The sequence below is a fragment of the Sturnira hondurensis genome, unplaced genomic scaffold (assembly GCF_014824575.4).
Source record: "Sturnira hondurensis isolate 20B ecotype Veracruz unplaced genomic scaffold, ASM1482457v3 Scaffold0016663, whole genome shotgun sequence".
In the NCBI taxonomy this organism is placed as follows: Eukaryota; Metazoa; Chordata; class Mammalia; order Chiroptera; family Phyllostomidae; genus Sturnira; species Sturnira hondurensis.
The window spans coordinates 5,849,615-5,864,815 of NW_028089294.1; the positions used below are offsets into that span (position 1 = coordinate 5,849,615).

The 15,201-nt window shown below is 38.9% G+C and overlaps 1 protein-coding gene across 2 annotated transcripts in view; it reads right to left on the reverse strand.

The window, feature by feature from the left end:
- The window catches only part of SRBD1 (S1 RNA binding domain 1), a 181,021-nt gene that overhangs the window by 137,853 nt on the left and 27,967 nt on the right, over positions 1–15,201 (reverse strand). For both annotated transcript variants that reach the window (XM_037066637.1, XM_037066636.1), the window contains exons 8-11: positions 14,665–14,761; positions 13,441–13,576; positions 9,373–9,476; positions 3,325–3,432 (exon numbers count right to left, since the gene is read on the reverse strand). In XM_037066637.1, the coding sequence (XP_036922532.1) occupies positions 3,325–3,432; positions 9,373–9,476; positions 13,441–13,576; positions 14,665–14,761 (445 nt within the window). The remainder of the gene's footprint in view (positions 1–3,324; positions 3,433–9,372; positions 9,477–13,440; positions 13,577–14,664; positions 14,762–15,201) is intronic.

Genomic DNA, 15,201 nt, shown 5'->3' on the forward strand with positions numbered 1-15,201 from the left:
AAAATTGAGAGTTCAAACTTAACTGTGCAATTCAAAGCACACTCCGTATTAGTTTTGAGGTAGAATTATTTACATAAGTAAAAGCACACACAGCTAACTAATGTTTACTTTACTGGCTTAATTCAGTTCCCCGAGGCTTTCTCTCATTTTCTCTAACATTTCATGGCCATGTTGCCTGCATTCAGCCATACAACATGAAAAATATCCTTATAGGTATTTCTACAGCTTCACTTTTAACTTTATTTATGGAGCAAGCATTTGTTGTCAGTCTTATATAAAGCACCATGGTTGGGCTTGAGAGACACAAAGCTGAAAAGGTAAGATGCCTGCCCTGAAGACTATCGCCTAATAGAAGGAGCGGAAAGAAAAAAAAACCGCACAAGTATAAAACAGTAAGTGCTATTCCAATAGGAACACTTAGGAGGGATAGCTAAATAAAGAGGACTTTCTAAAAGAGGTGTCTTCTCAGGTGAATCAAGAACAGTAAGTAACAGAGTTAGGCAAACACAGGTGGGGAGAGCAGAGGGAGAGAAGGCATGGAGAAAACACTCCAGGCAATGGAAGCAGCTCATGGCTCACCACAGCAGAAACAAGTAATTTCATATGCTAAAGTAAAAAGAAATACCAAGACACTGGGCAAAAAGAAACCAGATCACAAAGGGTCACGCACATCCTTTTAAAGAGTGTAGATTTTTTCCTGGAGACAAAGATCCATGGAAGGATTTTAAGTTGAAGAATATGAAATAATCAGATGGGAATTTTAGGATGGCAACACGGAATATGTATTGGAAAATACAAGGCAGAGTCATCTATGACCTTAGTATAATAATTCAAACAAAAATGATGATGTCCAGAACTAACCATGCACAGGTACTAACTATCCCTAGTAACCATGGAGATAAACAGGAGTCAAAATTCAAAATATAATAAAAGATGGTAACTGGTGGCTTAAAGAAAGAAGTAGGTGTGAAAAACGAAACATGAATGAATGATCATGACAGTCACAGAAATGAGAAATGCAGACGTGGACTCTCCACCGTATATAGTCAAATGAAAAAATGTGGCTGCAAAATAACAGTCTCTACGTCCTCTTTTAATATATACAAATGAGCCCTGGCTGGTGTGGCTCAGTGCACTGAGCATGGGATGAGAACCAAAGGGTCGTCGGTTCGATTCCCAGTCAGGGTGTTACAGAACAAAGGGAATACATACAGGGCCTGGAAGCGGTAAGGATCCCTTCCAGGAAATCCTAATATTTCCTGGACACCTTGAGTTCTGGTCCCCATTCCAAATCCCTTTTGGGGGCCCCCCTCTTGGCTGCACCCTGTTACAAGGTGCATGCCTGGGTTGTGAGCCAGTACCCCAGTAGAGGACATGCAAGAGGCAACCACACATTAATGTTTCTCTCCCTCTTTCTCCTTCCCTTCCCCTCTAAAAATATATAAATAAAATCTTTAGAAAATAATAATAATATATACACATTAATAGAGAAAAGTCTGGTTAACAATGGTACTGTCTAGGTAGAAAAATCATGTGGTTTTTTTTTGTTTTATTGATTCTTTCAATTTTTCTGTATTAGGACAGATTTCTTAGAGAAAAAAAGTAATTTTATTTTCTAAAAAAATCAGCAGGGAGTCTTCACCTTTAACTGCTGTTCATGTAATTACAAGTATTTCCATCAAGAGACACATCTAGGGACAACACATGAAAACCAACTTACGGAACGAAATAAGATATTTTTTTAGCCACAGGCATTTTAGGAAAAGAAAAGTGCTCCCGCTTGCCACTAGTGGAAGTCAGAGAAGGAGTCCACGTGAAAGAATTCCACAGCAAGGTGCTGTCACCAAACCTCTATGAAGTTACTCCACAAGTAGTGAAGCTACACAAATCAAATACATGCAGAAATGTCAAAAGTGTCACTGGCCATCACATGCAACATGAGAAAACAAGATAAAGGAAATGAAATTTTAAATAAGTTTCTTTTTCACTTCATTGAGGGCAGAATCCCTTAGTCTTAAATTTGATGTCCCAGCATTCAAAATCAAGACATGTTACTTCACACAGACTTGAACTAGGATTCCAAAAGAAACATTATTTTTAAGGGACGTCTGGGCTAAAAAGGATAAACCAAAAGAATGAATGACATTGATTAAAAAAAAGAAGTTGGACAAGACGCTGTGTGCACGTTTTAATAGTATCTCCCCATCCCTGCTCTAAATCTCTCCCAGCTCAGTGGCCAGGTCCCCTAAAGAAAAACAGACAGACATTGTAAAGGCTGCTCTAAACTCTAGTAACTGAAGAGATGACTAGAAATGACTGTCCCCAGATAACCCCTGTTGAAACCTATAAACAACTGAGAATGAAGAAAACCTACAGAACACAGGAAGGAGGGACGAAGAAACGGCTGGTTTCTAAGGACTGCCTTCCGAGACAAGGGACAGACGGAAAGGGGTTTTGCCCTAACATTACTTTCCTTTCCGTCTCTTCCCCTAAAAACAATTTTGCACCTCACCTCTTTTGCAGTTCTTCTTTGTAACTCTCAGTCCTTTTGCTAGAACACAGGTAGCAAACACAAGGCCCGTAGGCCAAATCTTACCCTCCACCTTGTTTTATCTAGCCAGAATCTTGTTTCTCCCCAGGGACAGCACCGAGCTCCTTGCCTCTAGTTAGGGAGTAGTTACGTTTATACGGTCCTAAGTTACATTTGGCCTTTTGAAGGCAACCTCAAGGCTGCTGTGGCCCCCAGTGAAAATGGGTTTGACAGCCCTGTGCTAGACCATCTACGTGATCTCTTTAATAATCTTCTAACGTTTGCTCATCATTGCTGATAATTACTCATCCCAATGACTCCCATTTGAAGTGAAAAATGTTATATTAACTTTCTTTATAGAAAAAAATTCATCGTGTGCTCTACTGATTCCCTTATGCTTTTTGGGGGGCTCACTTTATCTCTAAAATCTACTTCCAACTAACTTCTCCATTAACTTCTTAGTTTGTTTCTCCCAAGCCAAATCTCTCATCAATAAAACCTTTTGTTTAGCTTGGATGTTAAACTGCAAGACTGGTATTGCAGAACTGGAAGGGGTACATAGTAAGGGGTGAAGATTTGATAAGCATATCGAAATTAAGAGCTATGTTTTGTGATCTATGTGTACGATCTACATGCAGATTGAAACCTAGGCTTAATTTTAAGACTTTGTGATTGTGACTCAGTGCTTTGGATTGGTTAATGGATCAAAAAATATTTACTGCATGCTTTTAATGGGCCTATTATCATACGTAGTAATAAACATTACACAAAACTAAATTAGACAAGATGCATACCTGAACTCTCTACAGAGGAGAGGATAAATAAGGCGTTTGAAAGAATCATCCACTGAATTGTGTAAGATCTTCATTAACTCTGGCCTCGCAAAGCGACGTGGTCTCCACCTGAAGAAGAAAAAGTCTGTAATAAAGCTGCTGTGCCGACAACAAGACCAGGAAAGTGCTCCTGGAAGAGGGGAGAGAAGGGGGAGAGGAAGGGGGAGAGAAGGGGGAGAGGAAGGGGGAGAGGAAGGGGGAGAGAAGGGAGAGAGGAAGGGGGGCAACAACTTTACTGAACCAAGTAACAATCTATGAAGAGAGCCTGTGATGTCTGGAAATTATTAGCTGTGGCATCTGGAGTTATTTTAAAAACCCAGTAACCATGGTCACACATAAAACTTAAGGCAAGGCAAAAACATTCCCATTCTGGGAAGAGTCTCCAAAGCATTAATAACAATGGTCAAAAGTCTTAAGATATAAGAAAGTTACCCCAAAAATGACTAGAGCGCTGGTATGGACTGAACTGAGTCCCTCACAAATTCGTGTGCCGAAGCCCTAACTCCCCCCAGGGCGATGCTACTTAGTGATGGGACCTTTAGGAGATAATTCACTTTAGGTGAGGTCATAAGGGTAGGGTCCTCATAATGGAGTTAGTACCTTATAAAAGGAAGTATCAGAGAGCTCTTTCTCTCTACCTAAAAAGTGAGGGCACGGCAAGAGGGCCTCGGTCTGCAAGCCACGAAGGGGGCCTTCACCAGTAAGGAAATTAGCCTGCACCTTGACCTGGAATTTCAGAGCCTTCAAAACTATGAAAAAATAAATTTCTGTTGTTTAAGCCACCTGGTCTATGGTACTTTGTTAAGGCAGCCAGAACTAAGACAAACACCATCCTTCTTTTCCCAGTTCTTTATCTCCTCCGTAAGGTTACAGTGAATTGAGCAAAGGAGAAACTGTTTCAACCCCTGCCTCCTGTCACTCTCGGGCAGAACTCACTCTGGTACTCAGACTGCACTGCTCTCCAGGCAGTACATCTGCACACATACACGCCGATGCATATAAATGCAGCGGACACTGGATGAAAAACAGTAAGAAACAATGCAAGCTAAAAATGACAAAGAAATTCAGCTCTGCCCTTTCTGTGTTCTCATCCATTAACAGCATCTCTGACCTTGCCTTCCAATGGGTCTCAAATAATAATATATTAATAGTTTCTAATAAACCATTAATAGACCATAGGGATCTCATCTCCCTTACTTATCTCAGCAAGGATATTAACTAATTTCAGTGAAGAAACATTTAAGCATTTATAATGTAATATATCAAAAGTTACATAATTACACATAGCTCAGTGAATTGAGCACAGGCCTGCAAACCAAAGGATCACGGTTCGATTCCCAGTCAGGGCACATGCCTGGGTTGCAGGCCAGTTCCCAGCTGGGGACGCATGAGAGGCAACCATACATTGATATTTCTCTCCCTCTCTCCTTCCTTTCCCTCTAAAGATAAGTAAATAAAATATTTTTTATAAAGTTACATAATTACAACCAATTGATTCCCTCCCATAAAAAGGTATTACTTAAGGAGAATATAGTTTGTTTGTCTTCTAATTTGAATGAAAATACTTTTAGGCAGGACATACTGTACACCCTTTCTTCTACCCAAATCCCGATTACTCCCTAATGTCACCTTTACCTGAGGGTATAAGAAATAGGGAGGAGTAGGATATAAATTAGACACACATTATTATCATTATTAATTTGGGAAACCCAATGTTAAGAAAGACTTCCCAGAAGAAACACTTGAGATGGATTTTAAGTACATGAGTAAATAAAAAAACTGTGGTACATTTACACAATGGAATAGTACTCAGCTGTAAAAAAGGGAAATCTTACCTTTTGTGACAGCATGAATGGACCTAGAGAGTATTATGCTAAGTGAAATAAGCCAGTCAGAGGAAGACAAGTACTATACGATTTCACTTCTATGTAGAATCTAGTGAACAAAATAAACTAACAAAGTAGAAACAGACTCATAAATACAAAGAACAGACCTGTGGGGGCTGGGTGAAAAGGGTGAAGGGATTAAACACACAAAAACCCCACTGACAGACAACAATAATGTGATTACCAGAGGCAAAGGGAAGTGGGGGGGTAGGACATAGCAAAGCGGATAAACAGTGATGGAAAGAAACTTGACTTGGGGTGGTGAACACACAATACAATACACAGATGACAGATTAGAGAACTGTACACCTGGAACAGCCCCAATAAATTCAATTTTTTTAAAATCATGGTTTAGCCCTGGCTGGTGTGGCTCAGTGGATTGAATGCCTGCCTGTGAACTAAAAGGCCACAGGTCTGATTCTCAGGGCACACGCCTGGGTTTCGGGCCAGTCCCCAGTAGGGGGCGTGTGAGGGGCAACCACACAATGATGTTCCTCTCCCTCTCTTCCCCTCTGTCTAAAAATAAAGAAATAAAATCTTTTAAAAAAATCATGATTAGCACGCAAGACAAAGAAATAAAAATATTCTGGGAAGAAACCACAGCTTATGTTCAGTGACATGGAAGAGAATGATCAAGTAACTGCAAGCACATTAGTACTGCTAGGGCATAAAATATCAGGATTCAAGGGACAGGATGGCTCAGACAGATAAGCTAGAAAACATGGCAGATCATTAAGAGTCGTTCACACCATGCCATGTAGCTTGGGCAGTTAGGAAAGAGAATAATAGTCCTGGGTCATGGGACAATGTGCTAAGAAGATAGTCTTTTGAAGATAGAAGACCCTAATGGAGTGGTATTTTAAAAATGTATCTTAAGTCTACTGGGGTCATTCTCTTCAAGACCAACTGAAGATTTCCCCATTGCATGTAGGAGAAAACCAGAAACCATTAATGCTACCTACCTAATCTCTCTGGAAGCCCCAACAGTCCTCCTTAAACCTCAAGACCCTCCTTAGGGGTGACTGCTCTGCTCCCCACCCTGGAACAGTGCTGTGGGTCTATTTGAGACTCCAGGATGCCTTCCTTATACCCACTCACAGTTTACCTATTTCCTACTGCTACCATCCAGTCCCAGCCACCATCATCCCTCGCCTTGACATTTACTCTTGGTTCCTTCCAAACTGTTCTCTATGCTGCAACCATAATGATCTTTTAAAACTCAAACTGATCATGACATACCTCTGTTTAAATCCTTAAGTGGCTTTCCATCACCCTTGAGGTAAAGAAAAAAGTCCTTAACATGACTAAGAAAGCTAGATATGATTTGGCCCGAGCCTACATCTCAATCCTAACTTCCTGTTGCTTCCTCTCCCTCCTGTCTCTGACCTACACGGGCACCCAGTTGTTAAGGTTCCCTGTTGCGAACCCTTATGACACAATGCACTTCTTCTTTGTAACCTCAGCTTACATACGCCTAACCATTCGTTCAATGTCTTTTTCATTAAAGTACACTGTCACCAAAGACGGTCAGTATATTTATCTGATTTACAGGTGGAACCCCAACATCTAGCACATAACCTGAATGGTAAGTACAAGAGAAAGGCGGAAGAACAGGAACAAAGAGAGTTAAAAAAAACAACAAAAAAACACTAGGAGCCCTGGCCAAGTGGCTCAGTTGGTTGGAGCATCATTCACTATACCAAAAGGTTGCAGGTTCAATTCTCCACCAGGGCACAAACCTATGTTGCCGGTTTAATCCCTTGTCAGAGTGCATATGGGAGGCAACCAATAGATGTTTCTCTCTCTCTGTCTCTCTCTAAAGACCAATAAACATTTCCATGGGTGAAGGTTTGTTTTGTTTTTTTTTTAAAAAAAGGAGTCCTGCCTGTTTTGGCTCAGTGGTTTGTGTGTCATCCCACAAAGTAAAAGGTTGCAGGTTTCATTCCTGGTCAGGGCACATTCCTGGGTCATAGGCCAGGTCCCTAGTTAGGGGCATATGAGAGGCAACCAATCGACGTTTCTCTTACACATCAGTATTTCTCTCTCCCTTACCTCCTCTCTACATATAAATAAATAAAATCTTGAAAAAAGAGAATAAGATTCAAGCAACCATCTCCAGTCACTCCAATGTGTTTAAAGAAAGGAAAAGAATTTCTTAATAATAGTTCTTTAGTCTGGAAAAAGTATTTTAACTAGCTCTGTTTCAGTTCTTTAGTTTCCACAAAAGTGTTTCTTCAATTATCTACATGAGAGAAACTTCTAAAATACAACTGAAAATTATATCACTATACCACAGTGATATAAAGTATTACAGTATAGGTTAATATTATTACCAATTGTTCAATTGGAGAATAAAATAAAATAGAGATGGGCTAATAAAAACCAACTATATCATTGCAAGGAAAACCATTTCTTGACATTTACTTACTATAAAGATAATAGATTAAAAGCATAATTCCTTAACTATGGAAGACAAACCCTCATACTGAGTATTATAAATATTTGTAGGAAATGAGCATAAATTTTCCTCATAAAAAACATTTATAAAAAGAAAATTAGCACAATAGATCACTGTAATAACAGATACCATCAAAAGCTATACAGTTCCATGGAATATCATTCAATACTCTCAAATCTGTGAGAACAAAATTACTGCCATTTTAAAGATAACGACACTGAGAAGAAGTATCAAGCAACACACTCACAGTCAGCGTGGTGGGAATGACGCAACCGGAGCTCAGATGCAGATGCGGCCACTCAGGGTTTTGCTCTTTGCATGAAACTGTCTTAAACTTTCATCAGATCTTAAGTTAAAATTATCTAATTTCTTAATATAATTTTTTAAATCTAGGATTTCATTTAGGTGTTTATTTCTTTTTTACTTTTAATGGACCTTATTTATTTATAAAGGAAATACACATTGATGTAAAAAATGACAACTACCCAAAAGAGTAGACCCAAAATAGTAGTAGACCCATAATAGTAGTAAAACAGGCAATTAAAATTGCACACAGAGCTAAGGAGTAGACCCTTATATGTTTTCAGATATTTTCTACTCTAATATAGAAATATTTTTGCCATTAATGAGGTGATACTACAAATATACATTATAATTGTCCTTTTAACCTGATAACATGTTTATCTCTCACCTTTAGCTCTATCTCAAATTTTTCAAAATGACTGCACAGAATTCCATTGTGTAGATAAAACATAACTGGCTTAAGCAATTAACCTAGTGATTAACATTTAAATGTTTGCTTTACTTGACAGGTCTTTGGTCTCACCATTCAGTAAATTGTTCATTCAAGAAATTGGTTTGGAAAACTGGCTTCCACTGAATTGACGTAAGAAGCACATTGGGTGAGACAGCTCACCCCAAAAGTACACAGTGGTTCTTCCTCTCGGCACAATTCATCCAACTGTTCACGCAGCATTGCCAGCAATCCCTCTGACGCAAGGTCACACAGAACCAGCCAGTGAGGAGCATACCTAAAACCTACATCTCCTTACTGCTAGGCAAGCCACTTTAACTCTGCATCCGTTTTCTCCTTTGTCAAATGGCAGCTACAAATCTGCTCTACCATCCAATGAGTCTCTTGTGAGGATCAAATATATTCTAAAAACTAAGACTGAAAGTCAAAAATGCTATACAACCATGTGATGCTATTTTTAAAGGTTCCCTTAACAAACAAAAATGCATAATAAAAAGTTACATAACATTAAAAATTTCGTACTGTCCAATTAATTTAATGCTTGTTTCAATCATCCTTAATGTGAAAAATATTTTAGGTAAACTATATACAGCATGCTTAAAGAATTACACTGGAATATCCAATAAATTAAATGTTTCAATTATCCTTAATAAAACGTTTCTGATATGTTATATATAGTATGCATTTGTTAATTTGTTTTTTCAAAAGAATAAATACGCTCTTTATAGAAAAAGCATTAAAGTCCGTCCTAGTTGTCTCCAATTTAAAAAGATATTATTTCTGCTGAGTGCCATTGTTCATTTCTCTTTTTTTTGACATAATGGACGTCTTTCCATATTAGAAAATATAGATCTCAGTACAGTGTTTTAGAAACAAGAGAAAGGAAATTCTATAAAAGTCTACAAACACACCTGTTTTGGATGCACCACCTACAGAATTCATTCTTAACTCCATCAGGAATGTTGACCTTGACTGTCAGGATCTTCAAATTTTCTCCACGGTTAATTGCCAGAATCTGAGTACAAGCATATATGGCAAAGTCGATAATCCGCAAAATATATATATGATCAATTTACTCAGTCAACATTTATAAACCAAACCAAAACAAAACCTGGAGCTATACCCATTTGTTATTCATTTATTTACCAAAAATGTGTGTTTCACTCTGCATGGGGGTTCCCTGAGACCAGCTCCAGGGCTTGCCTCTGTTTCGCCTGTGTCAGGGTTTCCCTGGGACAGCAGCAGCTTCCTGGGTTGCATTTCTTAAAAGTATTTAGAGGTAAATATATGAGCTGCAGTCTCAATTAATAAACAACAGTTGGAAATAAAGAATTACGGTGAAAGCAATCAAAAAGCCTGGGAAGGAAGAGGCTGGGAAACAAAAAATACTTAGGGGCAAAGGGGTTTTGTAAAGTTCCTGCATATATCAGGAAACCTGCAAGGCCACATGTATGCTCAGGACTAAGCTCATGCTCTGAAAACACCTGAGCAGATCTTAGGCTTTCACCTCTGACTGACCTTAGGGCCCCAGGCAAAGAGGAAGTGAAGGCTAAGGCAGAGTAGTAAACAGCCTACTCAGAGTGCCCCACCAAAGAGCTAATCTTCAAGGGCTGGGAAAGTTGGTTTTTTTTGTTTTGGCTCCAGGCATTAGGGGAATCTCTTGTCAAGTAATTACATCTCCACTAAGCTAAAGGAACAGAGACGTCAGTGGTTAAACACAATGAAAAATACAGACTTTACAAAAATAGTTTAGAATTAACTAAACAAACTCACAACAGCAACAACAAACCCTAAAAAAAGGAGAAAAATATAATTCTCAGAAGTACCAACTTACAACATTCAAAATGTTCATTTTTTAACAAAACGTTTACAAGATATGCAAAGAGATAAAAAAGTATAACCCATTTACAGGAAAAAAAAAACAAAATGAAGAGAATCTGTCCTGGAGGAAGTAGCATTGGACTTACTAGACACACTTCAGACCAACTGTCTTACTGAAGCTCAGATTAAGGAAAAGCATAGACAGAAATATAAAGGAATCCAGAAGAACATTGCCTCAACAAATACAGAATATCAATAAAAAGTTGGAAATTATAAAACAAACAAAAAACCCCACAGGAACTCTGGAGCTGAAAAATACAATGACAGAGAAAATATTCACTCCCACGGGTGTCCAACCTGCAGCCACGGGCCACAGGCAGCCCAAGATGGCTAGGAATGCGGCCCAGCACAAAATCGTAAATTTACTTAAAACATTATGAGACTTTTTTGTGATTATGTATTGCAATCTATTTAATGTGTGCCCATGGCAACTCTTCTTCCCGTGTGACCCAGAGATGTCAAAAGGTTGGACACGCCTGCTAGAGGCTCAATATCAAACTGGAGTGAGCAGAAAAAAGAATCAGCAAACTTGAAGACTAGTCAATTGAGGTAGAATCTGGCGGCGGGGTGGGGGGTGGGGGGGGAGACACGAACAGAGCGTAAGAGAGCGTAAGAGACCCGTGGGACACAATCAACCATATATACAGTGGAAGAACCAGACAAGAAGAGAAAGGAACAGGAAAAATATTTGAAGAACAGTGGCAAACAAATTTTCAATTTTGATGAAAAACATGATCTACACATCCAAGAATTATAATGAATTCCAAGATAAACTCAAAGACATCCACAGCCAGATACATTAAAATCAAACTGTCAAAAGCCAAAGCCAAAGCCAAAGAATCTTGAATAAAGTGAGAAATGTACATCAGATCTGCCCAGAAAAAGTCCAGCCACTGTTAAAATAAAAACGGTTTGTGCAACATCAATGTGACCTGGCAGCCAAGGAGAGTGAAATGGGATGTACATGTATGAACAATGACGACTTCACTATATTAATCAGCAGGGGCAGTAGACACACTTCACTGACCATATATACTGTGTGGCTGTCACATTCAAAATGACTGAGTGTGTAGAGCAACGAATCTGCATTAGATTTTAAGCTTGAACATTNGGGGGGGGGGGGGGGAGACACGAACAGAGCGTAAGAGACCCGTGGGACACAATCAACCATACATACAGTAGAAGAACCAGAGAAGAAGAGAAAGGAACAGGAAAAATATTTGAAGAACAGTGGTAAAAAATTTTCAATTTTGATGAAAAACATGATCTACACATCCAAGAATTATAATGAATTCCAAGATAAACTCAAAGACACCCACAGCCAGATATATTAAAATCAAACTGTCAAAAACCAAAGCCAAAGAATCTTGAATAAAGTGAGAAATGTACATCAGGTCTGCCCAGAAAAAGTCCAGCCACTGTTAAAATAAAAACGGTTTGTGCAACATCAATGTGACCTGGCAGCCAAGGAGAGTGAAATGGGATGTGCATGTATGAACAATGACAACTTCACTGTACTAATCAGCAGGGGCAATAGACACACTTCACTGACCATATATACTGTGTGGCTGTCACATTCAAAATGACTGAGTGTGTAGAGCAACGAATCTGCATTAGATTTTAAGCTTGAACATTCCTCTATGGAAACTATTCAGATGACTCAGAAGGCTGTAGCTCTGGGTAACTGACGATTGGCAGCTTCATCACAACAATGCACCTGCTTATGCTTCGTGTTTCACACTGAGTTTTTTGACGAGACATCAAATCACCCAGGTGCTTTGGCACCCAGATTTACAGCCCAGATTTGGCACCCTGCCGCTTCTGTTTTTTCCCAAAACTAAAATAACCTTTTAAAGGGAAGAGATTTCAAGACTATCGATGAGATTCAGGAAAATACGGCCGGGCAGCTGATGGCAATTGGGAGAACTGTGTGAGGTCCCAAGGCACCCACTTGGGAGGGGACTGAGGTGTCATTGTCCTATGTACAGTGTTTCTTATATCTTGTATCTTCTTCAATAAATGTCTCTATTTTTCATATTACATGGCTGGTACCTTCTAGACAGACCTCATAAATCATCATGTGCAAAAACTCATTAAAATAAACAGCTAATTCTCCATAAAAACCATGGAGGACAAGGGGAGGTCACATGCAAAGTGCTGAAAGAAAAGTCAACTAAGAAATCTATATCTAAAAAACCTATCCTTCAATTATAAAGGAGATTGTTAATAAGTACAGAGCTTTAGTCTTGCAAGATGAATGAGTTCTACAGGCTGTTTGCAAAACAATGTGAATACACTTAACATTACTTGACCTACACACTTAAACATTGTTAACATAGTAAACTTTATGTTTTATGTATCTTACAATTATAAATTTAAAAAATAAGGAGAAATTACAAATTTCCAGATAAACAAACACTGACAGAGTCTGTCACTAGTAGACCTGACCTGCATGAAATGTCATCAGACCAAAATGACAGGGCACTGGACAGAAGCTCAAACTCACACAAAAAAGAACACTAGTAAAGGTAGCTATTACAGGTGAATGTAAGAGTCAATATCATACTTTGCACTTATAACATCTTTTTCCCTATATGACCTAAAAGCCACATTCCACAATGAACATACATCCTATCACTACAATTAGAAAAAAATTAGTAAACTTAGAAACGAAATTAAAAGTCTGAGATATAATGACTACGATTTATACAGTTAAGTGAGATCTCTCACACTCTATTCTAAACCAGGTATCTCTAATTTGTACCTCACAGGGAAAAGACCCAGAACACAGCTTACATCCCAGCGAACTTGCAAGCAGAGTCTAATAAGACAGGTCACCATAAGAAAGTCAAGACACCTGAGATGCTATACTGTCAGTTATGCTAATAATTCTTAGAGTCACCTACTAATGTCTCTGGGTCTTGAGTTCCCCATTTATGAAATGGAAAGAATATGACAATATTACAAAAATTTATATGAATAAAAAAGAAAATAGGTGACTTAAAATTCTTTAACTCCTTAGTAAGTAGAGTAGCAGGGAAACCCAGAGCATTGTCGTTACCACCACCAACAGCACGCCAGGCGACTTCCTCACTTACCTGATGATGCTGGATGTTTCTTAGGTTGCATGAAAAATTCTGGTAGAGATGGAACTTATCAACATCTTTCTCATTTACTTTTTTTGAAGACACTTTTGCCAAAGATGACTGAATAGAAATATATCTATTTTGGCACCTGTTCAAATACACAAATATTTTTTTAAACAAGTAGTTATTAATATGTGTAGTAAAGAAGCATATTATATATTGAATAGGTTAGCAAAAATGATAAGCCACTACCAAATGTAATTTCTTTAAATGATGTCCAACTATAAAAATGTTACTGACTCATTATAAGGACTCTTTGCCTATTCATGCTACCATAGATCCTACACATCTATTTCTGTAGCAACTCAACCCTCCCATAAAATGCCTAAGTGAGTTCAGATACCATCTGCAGATACCATCTGCATATAAGACACCAAAACTATCTACAAGGAATCAGACCAGAAATCCTAGTCTAGACATCATCCTTCTCTAACCACCATACTTGGTCAGAAGTATGACCAGTCAGAACCAATTAAAAGCTATAAAAAGGAGAAACAAGAAAATGTGTCAGAACAGCTTCCAATGATAATGCATAAAACTGAACCAAATTTCTGCAGCATAATTACCTGTAAAAACACTTAAAAACCTGGGCAATTCTCCTACTTCAATTAATTCCTTCTAGGGCCACTGAGAAAACAGCAAAGTTCTCCCTCAAATGAACAAAACCCTGACGAGCTACAGCAGCCCACTGGCTCATGCCCACCTTTCCTCTTCTCTGCACAGCTCACACACAGCGGGAGATGTGGAGAGAGAGGAAGAGCAGGCCTCCGGCGAAGCTCTGTCCTCTCTTCTGATACCAGGGGAACACCAGAAAGGGGATATTGTAAAATTAAGTGCATACATCACAATATGTTTTTTTTTAAATGCCAACTCAAAACGAATATAAATTTCTTCCAGCATCTTTTGTGTGAGCCAGTGGTTTTTAAACGGTGTTCCTCGGAGCCCTCCGCTGAGGTGCTTCGGTGCAAGGAGGACAAGCGGGCAGAGTCCCAGGCTCCCTTCTCAGAATCCAACAGCAGCAACTTTACTTGTATCTGTGTTATATACTACGGTTCTGTTCTTTGAATCAAGTTCTGCTACTTAAGAAAAAGCCTGAAAATCAAGTCGTTAATGAACACTGGTCTTAGCACTAACCATGCAGCCCTTAACAGCATAAATCTACAAAGAGGTACTCACAATTTCCTTATGAAGTCAAGTGTTTCTCTGTCTTTAGCAATCATGTCTGCTAAAATATGCTGCACCCCTGTTTCAATGTCCTGGAGTGCCGAAAGCCCTTTGGACAAAAGGGAAAACAAAAGCAAGAGCTGCAGATTGGTTTTTAAGTCTGTAGCTAAATCACAATAAACTCATCCAGTCAAAATAAAAACCTTAAATTGACAGCCTTAGGACAGAAAAGTATCATAGCAGTGACTAACTCCCCTCTCCAACAAAAACAAGTCCCTCAAAGCAGGAACAGAGGACCTTCACAGAGCACACAACCCAGTGGTGGGACGTGCAGCTCTGGAACGTGCTCTCTGCGCTGCTCCCCACTCCACTTACCAAATGCGCAACTCTGGGCAAGTCACATGACCCCTCTGTGCCTCAGTTTCCGATAAAAGTAGACTACCACCGACTTCATGAGGTATTTACAAAGATTTAGCATGTTATGGAAAATATATATTAATTGAGTCATATCCCAAGGCATACTTTCATTCCACTTACAAAAATTCTCCT